Source organism: Dendrobium catenatum, unplaced genomic scaffold (assembly GCF_001605985.2).
Source record: "Dendrobium catenatum unplaced genomic scaffold, ASM160598v2 fragScaff_scaffold_895, whole genome shotgun sequence".
NCBI classification, from domain to species: domain Eukaryota; kingdom Viridiplantae; phylum Streptophyta; class Magnoliopsida; order Asparagales; family Orchidaceae; genus Dendrobium; species Dendrobium catenatum.
Window position 1 is genome coordinate 12,991 of NW_021319357.1, and position 21,293 is coordinate 34,283.

Genomic DNA, 21,293 nt, shown 5'->3' on the forward strand with positions numbered 1-21,293 from the left:
ATGAGCTATTAGCCTTGAATTTGATTACAATTATTGCTTTATTCTACATAATTACTTATTTGTGTTTTTATAATAAAGATTGATTTGCCTTTAATTATTTCTTTTATCTTGAATTGGTGGAAGGTCAACCAATGTGAGAAAAACACATTGTATTTCAAGTTCATTATGTCGAGAAAATTTTGTAAGAATTGTATGTTGTCAAGGGTTGGGTGACGAGCGATGGTAATTTTCATTATTATAATTAGCCTTATCCCACCTATGAATTCTCATTCTTCCCTCATTCCAAACTACTTGAATTACTTTTGCATTGTCTTATTTTTAATAGATGCAACTCACTTTCTCTTTCTATTATAATTCTTTCTCAATTTATCTTTTCTAGTTTTTTCTAATATTCATTTTAACTTCGTCTTTTTTTTTTCACTCTTAACTTGGCTGTAAATGACTTTTTTTACTACCATCACTCTAATCCATAGTATATAGCCAGCATAGTCATAGTTTTATAAAACTGAAGAGGGATTGTAACGTTTTCTTTTGAATATTTATTTATATCTAGATGTTATCCACCCAGCTAACCATATTTTATCTTTTCTTTTCTAGTTTTGACGGATTTGAAATTTTAGGCATCTGACAAATATGACATGGTCAATACTTAATAGAAGTGTAGAGATGATTTTTGCTGTTTCTTTAGTTGAATATGTTTAGCACGTCAATTCATCCGTCTGAATCTTAAGAGTATATAACACAGATTTGTTCTTTCTACAGGTGATTCCGTTCTAAAGTTTTGCTCAACTCAACGAGGACTGGCCTATTTATGCCATTATTTCTGCAGTGACAAATAGTTTTATCATAGAAGTTACAACTTGTAACAGTTGATGTGATATCTAGAATCATCAGCATGGGAAAGTCTTTAGCCCTGGTACTCTCCGGTACACTAATATTCTGATTCACTTAATTATATTTTTGCACTATAGTTAAAAAAACAAAACAATATGTTTAATTTGTGTTCTATCTTACAAAACAGAGATACGTGATGGCTGAAAGTATAGGTAATAATGATGTGTTGTTTTGTGAAAATAAATGACTTTTTTTGTACTTATGGAAATTGGTGAGGGAATGCCAATAGGATTATTTTGGTTGTTCTTTATGCTAATAAAGATGGACGAATGTTCTTGTTTAACTTATTTTAAATTATGGCATCTCACTTTTTGTTCAAGAATTTATTACGGACATTTTCTGGAGAAAGAACTCGGGTTTTATTTGTGTGGTGCTTTGTACGTGCATAATTGAGCTCTTATAAATATCTGCTGCTGAGTGCTGAGTGAATTTATGAAGTTCTTAATTACATTTATGATGTGCATTTTTTCCAAATCCTATATTTGTGAGTCCTCAAATGAAGCAATGCGTTTTCTTTTGGAAGTAATGAAGTCGGCCTATAACAAACAATAATTCAAGTTTTGAATATGTCAGATCACTAGGGTGGAATGCCTACTTGATTGTTGATAAAGTTCAATAGATCAAACTATTTTAAGTGATTTCCTCTCCGGAAAGGCATCATTAGTCTTATCCTATACAAATTCCTCTTGGGATGAGTTGATAATATCGCTTTTCATTGCGGCTTAGAGTTTCATAGCAATAGCTTTATTGTATAGTGTTAGTCTACAACCTACTTTATGGAATGCAATTACTATACATAGACTTTGGTAGCATTACGAATTAAATAAACCCTGCAGGATTGCTTGCATCTTGGATTGCCACTGTTTTATGTTACCCCTACTTGGGATGAGGCTAGCGCTGATGATGTGATGAATCTTTGGTATTTGTGTTCTTTCATATTTCATTCCTTTAACAAGAAGTTTGTTTTGGGCTGGTTTATGTTATAGCTGAAGTTTATTTTAAGAAATTGTGTTCTTTCATAATTCATTCCTTTAAGAAGAAGTCTGTGTGGGGCTGATTTATGTTATAGCTGAAGCTTATTTTAATAACTGGCATTGTGTTTCAACCACTTAGTCTCCTTTAATTTTACAGGTTATAATTTTATTGTCTACAGTTATATCAGGAATGTCAGATGGCCTTTTCTGTATGAAGCTGGGTGATTCAAAAGTGTAAGTTACCATTTGGAGATCAGTTGTAGTTTAGTTCTTTAGATAATCAATTTGCTTTTTGTTCTTATTTTTCATTTTTTTATTTTTTTATTTTCTAATATGTTATAATTGAATTATAATGAATGAAATTTCATAAATTGTTTCTTCATAACTTATTGATTTGAAGCTGGTGGTGGCATATCGTATTTGATCTGTGCAATATTCTCCCTTGTAAAAAAATACTAGGAATCACCCTATGCTACTGCCCTGGGAAAAAAACACTGTTTGGAAAATTTAGGATTTTCATGTAAATTGGCGTACTCAATGCACAGAGGGTTGGAGCTTATGCCTTTGTAGGGTTTAGGGAGGATGTATGTGGAGTTATACCTATTTTTGCATAGAGGCTGTTTCTGTTACTTGAACTCAGGGACTTCAGAATTGGCAACTTAACAATTGCTCTAGACCATCTCTCTAGAGAGAATATTTTAATAAATACATAATTTTATTATTTATTACATGCGATAAAACCCCTATTTCACATTGAAATTCAAAATTCAAACTTAATTCACAACTCAAATAAAAAAAACCCTTAAAATTTTGTCATCCAATTCAAACTAAAAATAATTCTAAAATTAATTACTTTTAAATAGAATAAAATTATAAAAGCGGCCATAAATGCTACAATAATTTAGAATAATTTTATTTCAAACATTGTAATTGAATAGATAGATATGAGCTCTCTCACGGTTAGAGCAAGACATACCTGAAAATTTCTATTAATGCTAACTCATTCTCTTGATACAATTTTAAGTCGAGACAAGTTGGAATATGGCTTAGCTTGAGCGCTCTTATACTAAAAGAACTTTGTTAGAACTGTGGTGACTTCACTATCTCAAATGTCCAGAGTTCTAAATTAGCTTGAGATAGCCTTAAGCTTTCTCACGACTAAAGAAACCATAGCATAAGGTGGAATTTTCTGTCTTTGTTAACTCATTCCCTTTGTATAATTTCGAGTCTAACCAAGTTGGATTATGGCTTAGTTCACTTGAGTTTAGTTTGCTGACATCTGTAAACATGCCTTTGCTAGTTCCATGTTCTCTCAGGTGCATGTACCCTTTTTCGGTCATCATAGTAGAATCAGAGAATTATTGCATCAAAGTAGCGTCAAATTATACTAAGGAAATTATTGTACTTGGAGTTTCCCTTTATGCGTATGGGGCTGAGCAGATCGTAGCTTTATATGACATCAAAAGCAAGCAATTTATTTTCTCACTGATTTTGTCTTCTTAGAACACCATGGTAGTTATACAATTACTCAAAACTTTGATAGAGATTATTATAACATTATTCTAAAGTTGACTGTTCTTTCTTTAACCTACAGTTAATGTGCTTGATAATTTATCTTTGCAGTCTAAGAGCTGACAATGGGCATGGCCAGAAAAACTGTGAGAATTGCGATAACGAAAAGGTTTTAAAGCGTTTCCTTTTAATCTTTCTGAACATATTAGTAGTTGGCGTTAAATTTGTTTCCTTTAAACTTTTTATATCACAGTATCACACTTCCACATGATAGGTTTTGATTCATGTTTTTAGGTGTACTACTTATGTATGCTTTCATTTCTATTGCTGCATTTTTTGGGATCTTTTTGTAAGTGAATACATTCTTGTACATGTACGTCTTAAATTAACAATCCGGTCATATTATCCAAAAAAAACCATAAAAATTGCATAAATGATACTTGCTATTTACAAATACTCTTAATATATACATGTATTAGCATGCACTTCTTAGTTTATATATTAGTAAAAACTCAATCATCTGTGGTAGATAAGTGATGTAGATGATGAATGTGATGGTTTGGAGATGATGAGGATGAATTGTCTTTAAGTTGCTTGGTGGATAAAAGAAGGGAGGCTTGTATTCATATCACTTGAATTTTTTTTTTTTCATTTAAAGGAAAGATAAATAAAAGGAAATTAATCAAAATACAATCAAATCGAATAATTTTGGATCTTTCATATAAAATCTTTATTTTGAAATAATCCACTAAAATAAGCTTTCCTTTTTATTACATGTAAAATAAATCAAATAATATTTTGTAGCCGATTTAATGCTGTGTTGGATGTTGATGATGTGATGCTTTATAATGATGGCGCATTGCATCAATAATGCTGTTGAAGTTTGATTTTTTATTGCATGATGCCGACAAGGTTACAATGATACTACACCATGAATGTGTTACTGGTGTTTGCAAATACCATAAGCTACCTTTTTATTTCCAGCTATCCATCCACCTTTTTCTCTTCTTTCTTTTTTTATCGATTAGTCCGTTACTAATATTTTGCGTTGCTTACTCTTACATTCGGCATCTTCCTTTTTTGTTAGTAGTTCATCCATGATTTATTGTTTAATTAACAGGAACATAGTGTCTCAATGGAAAGCTTGACTGGGGACACTATGATTATTAATCCATGCTCTAAATTATTTTTTGTTTTTTTCAATTCTTTCAGGGCATTGATATAACTGTGTTATATACTGATGTTTCTGGTGGTGTCCGGACGCGTACAATAAATTCAAGAGATTTATCTTCTTCCTGGGTTTGGGAGAATCCTGATGATGGGAAACATGCAACTGAAAAAGCTAAAGTGGTAATCTTTGCCCGTTTTCATTAGATCAATCTTTTTATAAAATAAGATAGACATAGCAATTATACCAAAAAAAAGAGAGGCATAAAAAGTAGTTCCTTGAGCATACAAAAACAGGAGAAACTTTTTTTTTTCTTTAATATTCGAAGATGAAATCGCGAGGCTTTTATATTCACAACTCTACCCTATCATGCAAACTTAATTTGGTATACTTTAGGTTGGAAACTTCTCATTTTTCACTTCAAGGATTTTATAGTGTTAGTTCGTTATTTTCATTATGGAGAAAACTAATGTTTTAATCAAATTCTCAGATAGAGTTGCCACCTCAGAAAACTATGAGCAAATCAGAAAATGATATTCGACCTTTTTTTGATCAGAGAAAGCAAACCAATTCCATCACCCCCTTAAAGCTTAAAAGACAGGTGAACGCTTGCTACCATATCCTTATTTTATTTTTCGGTTTATTTTTGCTAATGCTTATTTTCTATAGCGATTGAGACAAAGGAGGAGAGAAAAGAGAGCTGCAGAGCTGATCAATATGAGTGAAGAAAGTGAACTCGAGATTGAAGCTAGAGCTATTAAACGTTCCAAGCAGTTTAACAACACAACAAGAGGAAGATACGGTATATGGAGAATTGAATATCAGAATCCAATCTCTGACTCCCTCTTGAAGCTCATGAAAGATCAGATTGTAATGGCGAAAGTATATGCCAGCATAGCTCATTCTATGAAGAAGATAGATCTTTATGATTTACTTCTTAAACACATTAGGGAAACTCAACATGCCATTGAAGATGCAAGCATAGATGCTGATATGCAACAAGAGTATTTTATGTCAACTTTTCCTTTGTTTTATGTTTCTAGCAATTCTTGTTAATAATTGCTGGAGACCTCTTTTTCTGTATGCAGTGCTCTCGAATGCGCTAAAGCGATGGGTCATACTTTATCTGTTGCGAAAGATGCTCTTTATGATTGCGAAGTGGTGGATCGAAAGCTTCGAGCCATGATTCAGTCTGCAGAAAGTAGCATAAATGTTGTTAAAAAGCAAAGCACATTTTTGATACAGAATGCGGCGAAGACGGTTCCTAGACCACTCCATTGTCTTCCCTTATACTTGGCCACTGATTACTACTTGCATAGATACCATACTGAAAAACTATCAGATAATAGCAAGTTCAGTGATCCATCGCTGTACCATTACGCTATATTCTCGGATAATGTACTCGCAACATCAGTGGTAGTTAACTCAACTGCAGTACATGCAAAGGAACCCGAGAAGCATGTCTTTCACATAGTTACTGATAGATTGAATTTTGCTGCTATGAGAATGTGGTTCATCAAACATCCTCCTTCACCTGCAACAATAGAAGTGCAAAACATCGATGAATTCAAATGGCTCAACTCATCTTACTGTGCAGTTCTTCGCCAGCTTGAATCGGCAAGAATCAAAGAATATTACTTTAAAGCTAATCATCCCTCATCACTTTCTACTGAGAATGAAAATCTCAAATATAGGAATCCAAAGTACTTGTCTATGCTTAATCATCTTCGGTTTTATATGCCTGAGGTTTACCCAAAGCTTAATAAGATACTATTCCTTGATGATGACATAGTTGTGCAAAAGGATTTGACTCCTATTTGGTCTATAGATATGAAAGGCATGGTAAATGGCGCAGTGGAGACCTGCAAAGAGAGCTTTCATAGATTTGATACCTACTTGAATTTTTCAAGCCCAATAATTTCAAATCATTTCAACCCACAGGCTTGCGGTTGGGCATTTGGCATGAACATCTTTGACTTGGTTGAATGGAAGAGGCGAAATATTACTGGAATATATCACTACTGGCAAGACTTGGTAAGAAAAACTCTTAGCTTCTTTGGATATATTTTCATATTCTATATATTTGCATTTAATAAGTTGCTTCAATTCAATCTATTTTAAAGGACTTTTTATTGTACAGAATGTGGATCGAAAACTGTGGAAGCTGGGCTCACTACCTCCGGGCTTGATCACTTTTTACAACCTGACATATCCTCTTGATCGAAGATGGCATGTTCTTGGTCTTGGCTACGATCCTGCAATCAACCCCTCAGAGATTGAGAATGCTGCTGTCATTCATTACAATGGCAACTATAAGCCTTGGCTGGATCTTGCAATCATCAAGTATAAGATGTATTGGTCCAAGTTTGTGAATTATAATGACCCCTACGTACAGTTCTGCTCCATCGCTCAATGACCTCAACTAGAGGAAAAACACTATGGTTTCGTTTGGGATGATTTTCTTCCTATTTCGTAAAGCAGCTTTTTAGTATAAAAGTTTTATTTTTTGTGCTAGAAAATTGCTTCAAGAAGCAGTAAGAAAGCCGTTCTAAATGGAGCCTTAATCTTGAAAAGTTTATTCTTTATTCTTTCTTCTGGCCATTTGTCAACCTTTTTTTTTTTAATAATGCATAATAGAAAGTTGTAGCTAAGCGAACTTCTGGCAGCAAATGCATTGTCTGACACTTTCAGGTCTATAGAAAATGCTATTATGCTAAAAAAATATATTGTTTCTGATTTATAAGCATTTTTCGGTCTATATCTTAAATAGCTTCTTTTTCTTCATGTAGATTTTTTAATTTTATATAAATTTAATAGTTTTAAATCTCAGACTGAAAATATTACTGATATTGCAACATATGTTTAGTATTTATTTTACTGATTCCAAAGTTATTAAATATTTTGAATTTATTAATTAATAGTATCAGAAGCGTAATACATAAAAAAAATGATACTAAGAAACTAATTATTTCGATTGTGAACTATTTGTTATTAAAATGTTTCATAAAAATATTTATTAAAATCATTCAATCGACTCTTTCAATTTAATTTGGAAAATAAATTAACCACTAAGATTTTCGGTATGCTCTGGAAAGCTGAAGCAGTTGGTCATCTTCTGATTCTGAATGCGTGTCCCAGTAAAATCTCATGCTTCACTTCTGCTCGGAGAATTTTCATCCCAGAATCAAGTTTTCTTTCGCTATTATGAATCAAAGATGGCTTCTTTTCTGAAATTGGAAGCCTTTCATCCATTCTTCAAGCACTGTGCAAACTTTCAGTTAGTAAAAGAAGGAACTTTGGCTCATGCCGATGCGATCAAAACGGGCTTCGATTCCTACACATCCGCAGGCAACTCGATCATGAGCTTCTACTTGAAACTGGGCATGAAAGGTTGTGCGAGGAATGTGTTCGATGAAATGCTGTGGAAAGACTCGGTTTCTTGGAATGCTTTGATTCATGGTTTTTTGAGCCAAGGAGATTCTCGGCTTGGTCTGTGCTTATTTATAGAAGCCAAGGCTTGCGGCTTTGTACCAAATCTGTCTACTTTGGTCCTTGTTCTTCAGGCTTGCTGGAAATTAAAAGCTGTGACAGAAGGTCAGTGCTTTCATGGCTTCATTGTTAAGAGTGGATTTTCATCTTATATCTCGCTTCAGAATTCCTTAGTGAGCTTCTATGGAAAATGTAATAATGTGGAGTCTGCGCAGAAGCTATTTGATGAAATCTCTGAACGAGATGTCATCTCTTGGAGCTCGCTGATCAGTGGTTATGTTCAGACTGGGGGTGCAGTCAATGCATTGCAATTGTTCAGAAAAATGTCTATGGAGGATGGCATAGAAATGGATGGCCTTGTTTTAGTTAGTGTTCTTCAAGCTTGTAGTTTTGTTGGGGATGTTAATTATGGAAGATCAGTGCATGGCCATGTGTTCCAAAGAGGATTTGAGGCTGATTTGTTCATCAATAATTCTCTCATTGATATGTATTCAAAATGCTTTCATATGAATTCTGCCTACATGGTTTTTATTCAGATGGCTCAGACAAACCTGGTCTCCTGGAATAGTATCTTATCTGGGTTGGTTGAGAATGACAAGTATATGGAAGCATTGCTATTGCTTGAATCAATGAAAAAGGCGGCAGTCGAGGGTGATGCATACACTGCTGTTATCCTCTTGCAAGCTTGCAAGATGCTTGGGCTGGAAGCATTTTGCAGGTCGATCCATGCTCTAATTATCCGCAGGCTGTTTGAGCTGAATAATTTCGTGATGAACTCATTATTAGATGCATACGCAAAATGCGAGCTCATGGAACTGACGCTTAGACTGTTCCGGCAAATGCGAAGCCGAGACGTGGTCTCATGGAGCACAATGATATCTGGGTTTTCACACTGCGGCGAACCTCACAAAGCTGTTGCTTTCTTCATCCAGATGAGATTGGGACGACATGGACTGAATTCCGTCACCCTGCTGAGCCTCTTGGAAGCGTGTTCTACACTTGCAGACCTCAAGCTCTCCAAATGCGTGCATGGTGTGGCAGCTCGGAGCAGCTTTTCGCACAATTTATCGGTCGCAACCGCACTCCTAGATGCATATGCAAAGTGTGGGAGCCTGAATTCATCCAGGAAAATCTTCAGAGGAATGACTGAAAAAAACCTGCTGTCTTGGAATGCAATGATAGCGGCCCTTGGGATGAATGGCTGTGCAAGGGAGGCTCTCGCTGCTCTTGAGGAGATGACAGTGCAGAATGTGAAGCCAAATGGTGTCACAATGCTCTCCATTTTGTCTGCTTGCAGTCATGGAGGTTTAGTACAGGAAGGTCTCTTGTTATTCCAAAGGATGTCTGAAGATTTCTATGATCTAAAGCCTAGAATGGAGCATTATTCATGTATTGTGGACATGCTAGCCAGGGCTGGAGATGTTGTGGGTGGCTTTGAGGTGATCAAGAGAATGTCTGAAGAAGGGGTGGAGGCTGCTCCTGCTGCTTGGGGTGCTCTGCTCAGTGCCTGCAGAAGATTCGGCGATCGAGAGATTGGAGAAAATGTGGCATCCCATGTTCTTGAGTTGGAGCCTCTGCGCTCGGCGGGATATGTTCTTTCTTCGAGCATGTATGCCATGGCAGGGTTGCAGGATGAGACGGCAAGGTTGAGGTTATTGATGAAAGAGAAAGGTGTGAGAGTTGTCAGTGGTTATAGCTTGGTACATGCCAAGAGGTTTCTTTCTTGGGATGAATCACACCTTATGACTGAAGAGATATATTCTATGGTTGATCTCTTGCATGATTGTATAAAATGGCCGAATGATGAAACTTAGGCTTCGTTTGAGACGATCTTTCTACTACTTTTCAAAGCAGCTTTTTAGTTAAAAAATTTTATTTTTTATTAAAAAATTGTTTTAAGAATCAGTTAGAAAGCCATCTCAAACAAAGTCTTATTCGTTTGATGAGCTAATGAGCCATTCTTAAGCTAATTTTGGCACATGCAAATTCAGTATAACGTATTGCATTTGTGGAATACATTAAACTATTTATCAAAATCAAATTTTCTATTGAAGTTGAACAACATCAACTTCAAATCATTGGGTTTTTTTTTGTTGCTTAAAAAAAATTAAAAAAAAAACTATTTTTTACAACAATTTGAAAAGTTTATTTTCTCTACACAGCAGATTAAAGAAGCAATAATAAAAAAAAAAACTATTCAAAAGGAGTCTGCCAATGTAAACTATGAATAATAATATATATACCCACGGCATTGAAGCTTCTTCTACGAAATTAAAATCTCACTATCCCTGCTTGTTTCCAGCTTGCTTATCTTCCTCCTCGGCAACCTCCGGCGGCGGCGGAAGGTTCAGATCAACAATGAACCCTTTCTCCTCTGTCTTCCTAGCCACTACTTCCCCTCCTGGTCGTTCACGATGAACTCTCTGATGAATTCTCATCCCATGATAAGTGAAAAACTGTCGTCCACACACTCGGCAAGCAACTGTCTTCCCATCTCCTCCTAGTCCTCGTTCTCCTCTGACGTCCGCCGCTGCTGGCCCCACCCTCACCGTCGTCTCCTTGGCTTTCGTATTGCATCCAATCACTCCCCTGTGACTCGCTCTATGCCCTCCCAGCGCTTGTTTCGTCTTAAACACTCTCGCACATTCTCGGCATGCGTATCCTCCTGCCGCTGTTGCCTCCTCTTGCCTCCTCCGACGCCGCCATCTCTTCCTTCCTCTGCAAGCTTCTTCTCCCTCCGCCAAGGGTCTAACTCCTCTCCACTCCCTATCGGGATGGCATCTCATGTGCCCGAACAGAGCCTTCCAAGTCCCGAACCGCCGCCCACAAACATAGCATTCCGGCTGTACGGACATAGATTTATCTTCCTCCTCCACACTGGCGGCGACCGCATATCTCCTTCCCTCCAACGAAGACGAGGAAGATGATGATTCCGATGAAGAAGGGGAGAATGGCTGACGACTGGGGCCAGGGGAATCAGAGAAAGGATTCATGAGGCCGGGCTTCTGATTAATTAAAATTTAAGAACAGGTAAAGCGCCGACGGAGGAAGAATTCTTAAATTATTTGTACAGCCGCCTTTCTGTCAATGGATGCGTCCATTCTTCCTCCCCTTTTTCTTCTTCTTCTTCCTCTTCTTGTTTTAAATTTTGATTAGTCGTTTTATCGTTTCCATTCTTGCTGGCGGACTGGCGGTTAATACTGGAAGGCCGTTTTCATTTGAATTAGTTCACTCTTCTTTTGGACCCAATAATGAAACCATACTTATGTGTCGCACAGCAAAGGATGGCATGCCTCCTCTCTGTGCTCCAACTTGCTTAGCACATTAAGGGCCTAAGGCTTTGTTTGGTTGGATTGTTGTTTATTTAAAATGAAATTTTAGAAACAAATGTTGAGAAAAAGGGGTTTCAAGTATAAAATTTTCTTTAAGTAATATTTTTTAAAATGCTTATTTTTAGACACTGAGTTTGAAATGAATTAAGTAGAAATCAAATAACTTTTATAACCGATAAAAAAAGAGAGTTACGTAAAACGAAATTATATAAAAGCATTTAAAAGTAACTATTTTCTACTTCTTGAAATTAAAAATGAGAAATTAAGCCTAATCAAATGACGTCTAAGGCCTTGTTTGAGAGGACGCTTTTCAAAATTATGTTTTTGTTGTTGTTTTGATGGGACGCTTCTATAACAATATTTTTTTAGGGAATTTTATTTTTCTACTATTTTGATAAATTTTTTTGTTGTTTGCTTTTCGCTTAGAAAATTTCATTCTCTTAATCAATATTTCAAAAACTATATTTTACAAAAGTGTCGTATAACCAAACGAAGCCCTCATGATTGATCATGTATGATTGTACGGTGAGCTTAGCCTTAGCATTTAATTTTTTCCTAAATAGTTATATATATATATATTTATATATTAAATAATAGGCAAGTACATAAGAGTAAGAAAACGTTAGATGAGTCTCTTTTGTCCATGATAAATATTATTGACTAAAATTTAAGATAAATATAATGGTTATAATCATGATAAAAATTATTTAGGGGTGTAAGTGAGTCAATAGAACTCCAAATTGACTCGATGAATGACTCATGAGATAAATTTGCTGAGTTAATGAGTCAGATTAGCTTGAACTAGCATCGAGTACTGGAGCAGGAAGAAAATGAGTATTAATTAATTAGAAGCTTCAAATCTAGAAGAAAATGATTCAATTCTAAGCTGCTGCCTGAATTCCTTTATAAAAGCCTCTACTTTTGCATTAAGCTCGTCTGCATCAACTCCCTCCTTATCTTCAGCTTCTTCTTCTTCTTCGTCTTCCCATTTATTCTTCTCCTTAACAGAGCTATTCTTCCTCTTGCTGCGATGGGAGCGGCGTCGCATATATCGATGGTTGGAAGGAGTAAATAAGCTTTGGTGGATAGAGACCAAAACTATGGAAGCAACGATGAGGTGGATTAGAAGGCTTAAGAGGAGAGGCGGTGCAGCGGTGGTGGCCGACCATCGCCGGAAAACAAGAGAAAGGAAAAGTTTCATGCCGGAGATGAAAAGGGCCGCCGTCGCTGCAAAGGCAATGGTCTCCAATATCTCTGTTTCCATTCCTCCTCTCTTCCTCCTCTTCTCTTCCTCCATCTTCACAACCTTCTCTGCAAACGCTACTACTACATATAGACCCTTCCAAGCTAATATTTCATGATTATGTTCTTATATTTATGATTATGTCGCTATCACGCTCACTTTTTAAGAAAAAATAAGCGCTTAATTTAATTAGGATCATTCGAAGCTATTCTTTTAAAGTCTCAGAAGGTGAACGTGTCAATAGATCAGTGGTCGTATTCCGTGTTCGGTTGAATTGGCCACAATGACGGATTCCGACAATGGTGTTCAATTCCGCGTGTTGAAACGTACTAATGATGGTATAGAAATGGTACACTCAAGTAAAAAAAAAATTATGTTAAGAAAATTCAAATAAAAATATTTTATTAATTCATCTAATTGAATATTTATACAAAATAAATGATTATATGAATTGCTTTAAGCATTAAAATATTTCTTGGTATAATTTTTTAGCAACAAATATTAATTAATATATTGGAATATCGGAGCATTGATTGTAATATTATGAATGCATAAATAATTGACAATTGTGCAAGTGCCTAGAAAAGAAAAAATGTTAATTCTGAAATTAAATATACTCTGAAACTTTGGTAATCTATGTTTACATTCAATTTCTTTTTGCTAGTCTTTATATCATCGTGTTATTTACTAATTTATATTGGGTACTAATATCAAGGATGGATAAGGAAGGGAATCTATTGAACTACTTGTGATCATTTTATTTCTTTTAATATTTTAGAAAAGGGAAGCGTCCGGTAGAGCAAACAGCGTACGAGCAAGATCCTCTGAGTTTGAGATATTAATTTTTTTTGTAGTTCAAGTTTATTTACTCTAATATACAGACATTTGGAAGTTGACTTGATTTGTGTATCTAAGTTTTGATAAAATAAAAATTATTTTTATTTGTTTTTATATTTTGAATTTTAGTAGCTATGATTATCTTTGATTAATAGATGAGTGAATTAATTATAGGTTTAAGTGATCAAAGCATTCCATTAGATCCTATGGCGTCATAAGATGATATCAGAGCAATGATTTGGAAGGATTGAGAGCTATAACCAAAGTTATAGGAAATATTTTTTGTTAGTAGGGGAAAGGAGTTTAGATTCTCGAGTAAAACTTTTTTGTTAGTTTTATTAAGTATGTGTATAATTGAATGCCCTTACTCTTAATATAGATTAAAGTGTTGCTGCGTCATAAACCCCCAAGAGTAAGAGGCGATTGATAGATAAAGTTTCGGTTATGCTATAATTAGTCAAAGTATTGTGCGGGCTATGAATTTTGATTTAATAATGATGTTTGTTGGGTTAGTGGCTCAACTAATGAGTGATGCTCAGGGTTAGATGGTAGAAGTTAAAGGACACGAAGTTGACAAGTATTTATTGTTATTTCTTAGATTGAAACCACCTTATTTTCCATGTACAATTGAGCCTCAGGTAGCTAAAGACTAGTTCATGATATATAGAATTCGTTTGATAGTATGTAGTGTCCTTATGACAGAAAAGCTTCATTGGTTATATTTCTATTGGATGGGGGGAAGCATAGAGCTAATGGGTAGGCTAGTAAGAGGAGAAATTCCAGGGAGGGACAAATTCAAAGATCAGTGGGAAGTTTATGGAGACAATCAAAAGTTGGTTTGTGCTACCATCTTCCAGCCAGCACATGCAAGAGTCCTTTCTAAGATTGGTGCAAGGGAGAGAGACAGTGATGTAGTGTGAGGCAGAGTTCACAACTCTTGTCAGATATGTTAATCAGTTGGTTAGTACTCCATAGGAGAAGTGTTATCAATTTTTGCAAGGTATGAAGGAAAGTTTGAGCCATCCCATGAATATATTCTATATTAGTGACTTTTAAACCTCATAGAATGAGCTAGAGTAGTGAAGAATGACTTATGACCACCCCACTGTGGTGAGATGCAAGCATGAATCATTTTGGACGAGAGCCCTCTAGGAGTGTATTCAATGGAAAGAAGTCCATAGTAGAGCTTGGTGATTTCAGGAGGGGAGGATTTATTGTATCTAGGAGTATTAAAGGATTTGTATTAATTAATAATGTTTTTTTTTATGTGTAGTTTTCATTAGAGGAAGCATACAAGTCACAATTTTATGTATATGGATGAGTGATTTAGATGTGGTCAGTCAGGTCATAAGATGGCGTAATACTCGCAGAAAGTGTCAAAAGGTAGGTGCAAAGTTAGGGCAGTCAGAGTTATAGGCAGTAGTCAACCCCTTCTATAGTAGTCGGTGAGACCTCTAGAGTACCTCAGTAAGAGTCGATTTTAATTATCAGTGTAACCCTGATGCAACCTAAATTATATAATTTGACTCAATTTGAGGCAAAGGAGGTACTATATATAATTACAAATATATAATTTATTTCTTGCTTATTTTGATGTCTTTTATTCAATTCTAAGGTAAGACAATCTTTTTTGTTTGAACATGTGTTGGATGATATGAGTTTGATTTTGGATGTGCAAGTGTCTAGCTTGTCTATTTTGTTACTCACTAAGTTTTCTAGTAGCTGGAAAGATCTATAAGTGTGAAATTGAGATTACAAATAGGATTCTAAAATCTAAACTAATGGTGTTACCTCTAAAGGAGTTTGATGTGATAGTAAATAAAGACTAATTGAGTAAGTATCAGGCTCAGATATTTGATTGTAATAAGAAGGGAGTGAGTTTGCTTGTAAAGGGAGATGTGTTTTACTTTCATGGTGCTAGAGTGCCTTATAATCCCTAATTTTTGTATTGCAAGTAGATAAGCCTTGGAGAAAGGAGAATTATATATATTTTTTCCTATGTGAGAGATTTGAATAAATTAGATAGAGGTCTAAGAATTGTTCCAGTTGTGAAGTAATTCTATGATATTTCTCCTAAAGAATTATATAGGTTGCCTCCATAAAGAGAGGTAGAATTATATATTGAGATGGTGCCCAGTACGACTCTGATAAAAAAAGACACTATATGGAATGACACCTAGAGAATTATAAGAGTTAAAAGTTCAATTATATGAGTTGTGGATAAAGTTTTTATCCAGCCTAATGGTATTTTAAAAAAACTTTCTTAAGCAAAGCACAAAACTAAAATAAAAATAATTCACCACAAAGAGTAACGGATGGGAAATTAAATGCGAAAATAAAACAAAGAAAGATCACACCGGATTTATAGTGGTTCGGTCAAACACTGACCTACGTCCACTCCTCAGAGGCACCATCCGAGTATTGCACTAACTAAGTCTCTCCTTTAGCTCCCTTAGCTAGGCGGAGAAGCCTTTACAACATACTCTTTTTCACCAACCCCGATGTGGCAGAGAACCGACTCCTTTTGCTTCCTCCTGAAGCGGGCAGAGAACCCGGAACTTTTGCTGAAGTAGACCTCCCAGGAACCTCCCAAAGACGAAGGACGAAGAACGAAGAAGATGACTTGGAACCTTTCTTGGAGCAACCTTTGTGAACCTCTCACAAACTTCACCTCACAAGTTCCTCTCTCCTCTCTCTCTCTCTCTCTCTCTCTCTCTCTCTCTCTCTCTCCCTCCTTAGGCTCTCTCAGGTCAAGACATCAGCACTCATGGTATTAAGCATGAGAAAATTTGGGTGCTTTAAATAGAATTTCAAGAACCAACATTATCATACAGGATGATATTTTTATCGTCCTATACGATCAGTACAAATTAAGCTCAATCAGCCTGGACGACATGGGACAATCAGAAGAAATTTTGTTTACATCATCCAGGATGATAAAATATCATCCTGTACAATTAGTTCAAATCACATATTATCGGCTAGAAAATTGCTCGGAAAGGAGGTCTGGACGATCCAAAATTAGCTTGATCGTCCGGGCATATCTCACGATCGTCCCGGATGATTAGTTCAAAACTGAGGAAAATCGTCCAGAACATGGCTCGGAAAAGAGCTGGCCGATGTTTGATCGTCCAGGAGCAAGGAGCAACCAAGGATTTTTTGAACTGATCATCCCGGACGATCCTGCGATCATCCAGAACGATATGATCATATCAATCAAGCCTTAATTTGCTTTCCTTAATTATCAGATTAATTTAGGCATAATTGTGTAAAATCATCCAGGCCAATATAATAAATTGTCCAGGCCGATGTAATGGATCGGCCTAACCGATGTCTAAAAATAAATCTTACCAAAATAGATTTGGCGACTGATTCTTTCTAATTTGAGCCTATCGTCCTGGCCGAAATAAGGATCGTCTAGGACGATGTGCTTAATGACGGCTATCTTAACTAGAATGCCCTAATTAGGGTTTCTGTTTTTAGTCGTATTGTCCTGGCTGATATGAACATCGTCCAGGACATTGTACTCAAAAACAGAAAATAATAGAAAAACTCCCAAGTGTGTGTATGTAAGGTTACTTAGCATTAGGAACCAGTTTTACAATGGAATCAAGAAAAGAAAAAAATACAAACTGACTTAAACTAAATCTACCCAATCTTGACCTGGCTTGAGTTGCACTAACTGACTTAAACTAAATCTACCCAATCTTGACCTGGCTTGAGTTGCACTCAATCTTGTGGACCTGAAAAGTTAGTAGGCAAGGCAGTCACAGACAATTATGAATGTTTACTATCATCAAAAGTCTAATCCATAAACTCAGATTTGCAACACTCCTGCCCAGGATAAATGATTTGTTTAATTAATTAGCAGCTATATTTTATAAGATTTATTTAAGATAAGGCTATCATCAGTTGAGGGTTAAGTTCGAAGATGTGGTGAATATAACTTTTAGTGCTTGATATAAGCAACATGAGTTCTAATGATAACGTTTGGTGTGACGAATACACCATTCGTGTTTATGGATCTGAAGCATTGAGTGTTTACAGAGTACTTGGATCATTTTATTATAATATTTTTTTTGGAGATATCCTAGTGTACTCAAAGTCTGAGGAGCACTCAGTCCATTCGAGGTTGACCCAATATGTATTAAGGCCTTGAAATTTGTATGCTAAATTTTCAAATTATGAATTCTGGTTTGACTTTTGTGGTATTTCTAGGGCGTGTGGTGAGCAAGAAAGGAATTCATGTAGATCATCAAAAGGTGCAAGCCTTAGTAGATTGGTTGAGCCCGCCATCAGTGGCTAAGGTCTGGTTCGGAACTTACCCTAGGACCTGGTTCAGAACAGACTCAAATATCCAGATGCATACGTGCAAAATATTCACAAACACATGCATACGGTATAGATACATAAGTTTTAAAAATTCACCTTCACAATATGTGGTCAGAATAAGTAGTTTGACGTCTTTTTAAGTGGGCTTTCTAATCCTCATCTTGTCAGAAAGTATCATCCTCGATATTTCAGAACACAAATTAGGATGAAAATCTACAATTATTACATCTCAGACTTTTTTTCTTAAATAGCTTATCTTTCAGTTTTGTGCTTCCACATAAATCATTGTAATATTTATTCCTTAGTCTTTTAACATCATATGCTAGAATCTTTTCTCGTTATACTCTATAGCTTAGATTCTGAGTTCTGACGCATTTCATCTTCAAGCCCATTTTCTTAAAGATGACATATGGAATTTGTTGTGAATATCAGTTATATGCTATGGAAACTATAACCTATAAGCATATTTTTCATTTTTTTGCAATTATCTCAAAAGGTCCAAACTTTCCGTCTTTCATATGTCTACTTGTGCCTTTTATTGGTCAGATTTTCACATATAAAAAAATCTTCAACCTAAAATTTCAAGGCTCGATGCATTGCATTATAATGATATTTTTGCCTATCCTGCACCACTTTTAATTTATCTCTGATTAGAGTGATCTTTTTAGAAGCATCATAAGAAAAAAGCTAGCCCTAGTAGAATCCTCTCATCCACTCCCAATACAGTAGGGTTCTATTCTGTCTACCACTATGCAATGCGTTCTATACATTATATATTTACTACATTATATCATCACACATTTTCTCAAGGAAGGGCATTATTTGCAATTGATGATAAACATAACATAATCATTTCATTTTGGCCAAATCCTATGGTTTCCCTTTTCTAGAATTTTCTCATGAGAACACTAGTGTATCTTGTAACTCATTTTTTTTATCTTTGGATGTACTGAATTTTCATACAATATTAAGGCAATAAACTCTAAGTCCATCGCTGCAAATATCATGACATGCAACATATTTAATTTCAAAGAAAATTCTTTTATAAGTTACACATGATTGCATATAATTCTAAATAAACATTTTCTATATAGATTTACTTCAAAATAATGTAGATTTATAGTCCATTCAAATTTATATTGCATGCATTTGTTATAAACTTTAATAATTTATTAATATTTGTTTTTTTATTAACCCAATTTATATTCTTTACCTTTAAAAAGACCCAATTTATGAATTTAACACGTTATACTTGTTATGCAGTCTTAAAATGCATTTTGTTGCGTGTTTTTTTTTTTATAGTATGTTGCACTATAGTTGTTGTGATTGCATTCACTATGTACAAATTTTATAGTTTGCATGATTAGATCATATTCTAATGATTTTTTATTTTCAATCCAACTTTCAATCATATTAGGGCATTGCTAGAAAGTGGATTGACAAATATTCAAAAAAGGTTTGCATTTGAAGTAAATTTTGATGGAATAGAACTTTGCTCGAACTTTTTTTTGGAATAAATAGTAGTCGTGCCAAATTTTAAATAAATACTTTGCCACAAAAAAGTAAGAGTGCTTTGCTTCAAGCAAGCATGAGACAAATTATTATTAGATTCTGATGCACTTCAACATTAGCAGTAGATACTTGGCTCCCATAATTAGACACTCATTTTCTCTGAGATGATACATGAAACATGTTGTGAATATCAAATATATGCTATAACAACTAAAACCTATAGGTAGATTTTCCAATGTTTGCAATTATCTCAAAAGGTGCAACACACTTTGGACTCAACTTTCCTTCTTTCATATATCTAATTGTGCCTTTTATTGGTCGGATTTTCAAATATAAAAAATCTTCAACATGAAATTCTAAGGTTCAATGCTTTGCATCATAATTGTACTATTTTTGCCTATCATGCACCACTTTTAATTTATCTCTGATTAGAGTGATCTTTTTAGAAGCATCATAAAAAAAAGACTGGCCCAATTAGACTCCTCTCATCCACTTCCAAGATAGTAGGATTCTATTCTACCTACCACTATGCAATGTGTTCTATACATTATATATTTACTACATTGTATCATCACATTTTCTTATGGAAGGGCATTATTTGCAATTGATGATAAACATTAACTTAATCATTTCATTTGGGTCAAATCCTCTTATTTTTATTCTCTTCTCTATAATTTTTTACATTAGCACACTAATATATCTTGTAACTCATTTGTAATTGCTGGATGTACCAAATTTTCATACAATGTTAATACAATAAGCTCTAAGACCATCGCTGCAGATATCATGGCATTCAACATATTTAATTTCCAATAAATTTCTTTTATAAGTTACACATGGTTGCATATAATTCTAAATGAACCTTTTATATATAGATTTACTTCAAAATAATGCAGATTTATAGGTCCATTAAAATTTATATTGCATGCCTTTGTTATAAACTTTAATAATTTATTAATATTTGTTTTTTTATTAACCCAATTTATATACTTTACCTTTAAAAAGATCCCAATTTATGAATTTAACACATCATACTTGTTATGTATTGTCTTAAAATGCAGTTTGTTGAGTGTTTTTCTTTTATAGTCTGTTGCACTATAGTTGTTATGATTGCATTTACTATGTTGCACAAGTTTTATAATTTGCATGGTGGCATGGTTAGACCATATTCAAATGATTTTTTATTTTCAATCCAACTTTCAATCATATTAGGACATTGTTAGAACGTGGATTGACAAATGTTCAAAAAAGGTTTGCATTTGAAGTAAATTTTGATGGAATAGCTAGAACTTTGCTTGAACTTTTTTTGGAATAAATAGTAGTCATGCCAAATTTTAAATAAATATTTTGCGACAAAAAAGTTGCTCCATGCAAACATGAAGACTGTTGCGTCCTGGAATATTCGCGGCGGTAGAGAAATATATGATTTAACGTCTTAGCATTGTACGAAGATCCAGCACACAAGCAGATAAAAGAGAGGGTGAAACATTCATAAGAGACACCAGAGTTTTTACGTGGAAAACCTCTGAAAAAATATTCGCGGCGAGAACTAATAACAAAATTTAGTATTTAAATTTGATATTAATCTAATAACAATCTCAGAGCTTTATGAGATTTGTATATTGATACATCATAAAATAGATTTCTAATTATTTTGCTTACACATACAGCTAATACTCATATAAATAAAACACCTAGCAAATCTTGGGAACAGGTTTCTTACTACTTAAAATAAAAAAAATTATATCAAAAAGCTACTATAAGAAACAGAAAATTTTATTACTTAAAAACTGCTTTAAGAAGCATTAAAAGAGACATCTCAAAAGAAGTCTTAGACTTCGTTTGGGATGGCTTTCTTCATGCTTCTTAAAACAACTTTATAGTACATAAATTTTAATTTTTGTATTAGAAAGCCCACTAAGAAAGCTGTCTTAAGATTCGTTTAAAATATTTTTCTTAATATTATCTTTAACAACTTTTTAGTACAAAAAATTTTTGAA

At 34.6% G+C, this 21,293-nt stretch overlaps 4 protein-coding genes across 4 annotated transcripts; 3 read left to right on the top strand and 1 right to left on the bottom strand.

The window, feature by feature from the left end:
* Nucleotides 1–763: 763 nt before the first annotated feature.
* On the top strand, nucleotides 764–4,754 carry LOC110095200. The gene is made up of 4 exons (XM_028697182.1): nucleotides 764–916; nucleotides 2,026–2,102; nucleotides 3,492–3,549; nucleotides 4,593–4,754. The coding sequence occupies exons 1-4, from the start codon at nucleotides 896–898 to the stop codon at nucleotides 4,752–4,754; spliced, it is 318 nt and encodes a 105-aa protein (XP_028553015.1). The 5' UTR covers nucleotides 764–895.
* A 67-nt stretch (nucleotides 4,755–4,821) lies between these two features.
* Nucleotides 4,822–6,993, top strand: LOC114580251 (probable galacturonosyltransferase 3). The gene is made up of 4 exons (XM_028697185.1): nucleotides 4,822–5,149; nucleotides 5,218–5,552; nucleotides 5,637–6,582; nucleotides 6,689–6,993. The coding sequence occupies exons 1-4, from the start codon at nucleotides 5,063–5,065 to the stop codon at nucleotides 6,962–6,964; spliced, it is 1,644 nt and encodes a 547-aa protein (XP_028553018.1). The 5' UTR covers nucleotides 4,822–5,062; the 3' UTR covers nucleotides 6,965–6,993.
* Nucleotides 6,994–7,534: 541 nt separating this feature from the next.
* On the top strand, nucleotides 7,535–10,007 carry LOC110095197 (pentatricopeptide repeat-containing protein At2g17210). Its single transcript, XM_020820633.2, has one exon. The coding sequence runs from the start codon at nucleotides 7,674–7,676 to the stop codon at nucleotides 9,849–9,851; it is 2,178 nt and encodes a 725-aa protein (XP_020676292.1). The 5' UTR covers nucleotides 7,535–7,673; the 3' UTR covers nucleotides 9,852–10,007.
* Nucleotides 10,008–10,106: 99 nt separating this feature from the next.
* Nucleotides 10,107–11,161, bottom strand: LOC110095198 (zinc finger protein ZAT3-like). Its single transcript, XM_020820634.2, has one exon. The coding sequence runs from the start codon at nucleotides 11,028–11,030 to the stop codon at nucleotides 10,320–10,322; it is 711 nt and encodes a 236-aa protein (XP_020676293.1). The 5' UTR covers nucleotides 11,031–11,161; the 3' UTR covers nucleotides 10,107–10,319.
* Between the last annotated feature and the right edge of the window lie 10,132 nt (nucleotides 11,162–21,293).

What these genes read in the sequence shown, in the direction of transcription:
- LOC114580251 (XM_028697185.1), top strand. Translation starts at nt 5,063, where the DNA reads ATGAGCAAATCAGAAAATGATATTCGACCTTTTTTTGATCAGAGAAAG. An exon ending in GATGCTGATATGCAACAAGA is followed by an intron (nt 5,553 to 5,636) that starts GTATTTTATGTC and finishes TTCTGTATGCAG; the next exon opens with TGCTCTCGAATGCGCTAAAG. An exon ending in ATCACTACTGGCAAGACTTG is followed by an intron (nt 6,583 to 6,688) that starts GTAAGAAAAACT and finishes TTTATTGTACAG; the next exon opens with AATGTGGATCGAAAACTGTG.
- LOC110095200 (XM_028697182.1), top strand. Translation starts at nt 896, where the DNA reads ATGGGAAAGTCTTTAGCCCTG. An exon ending in TGGGAAAGTCTTTAGCCCTG is followed by an intron (nt 917 to 2,025) that starts GTACTCTCCGGT and finishes TTAATTTTACAG; the next exon opens with GTTATAATTTTATTGTCTAC. An exon ending in AGAATTGCGATAACGAAAAG is followed by an intron (nt 3,550 to 4,592) that starts GTTTTAAAGCGT and finishes CAATTCTTTCAG; the next exon opens with GGCATTGATATAACTGTGTT.
- LOC110095198 (XM_020820634.2), bottom strand. Translation starts at nt 11,030, where the DNA reads ATGAATCCTTTCTCTGATTCCCCTGGCCCCAGTCGTCAGCCATTCTCC.
- LOC110095197 (XM_020820633.2), top strand. Translation starts at nt 7,674, where the DNA reads ATGCGTGTCCCAGTAAAATCTCATGCTTCACTTCTGCTCGGAGAATTT.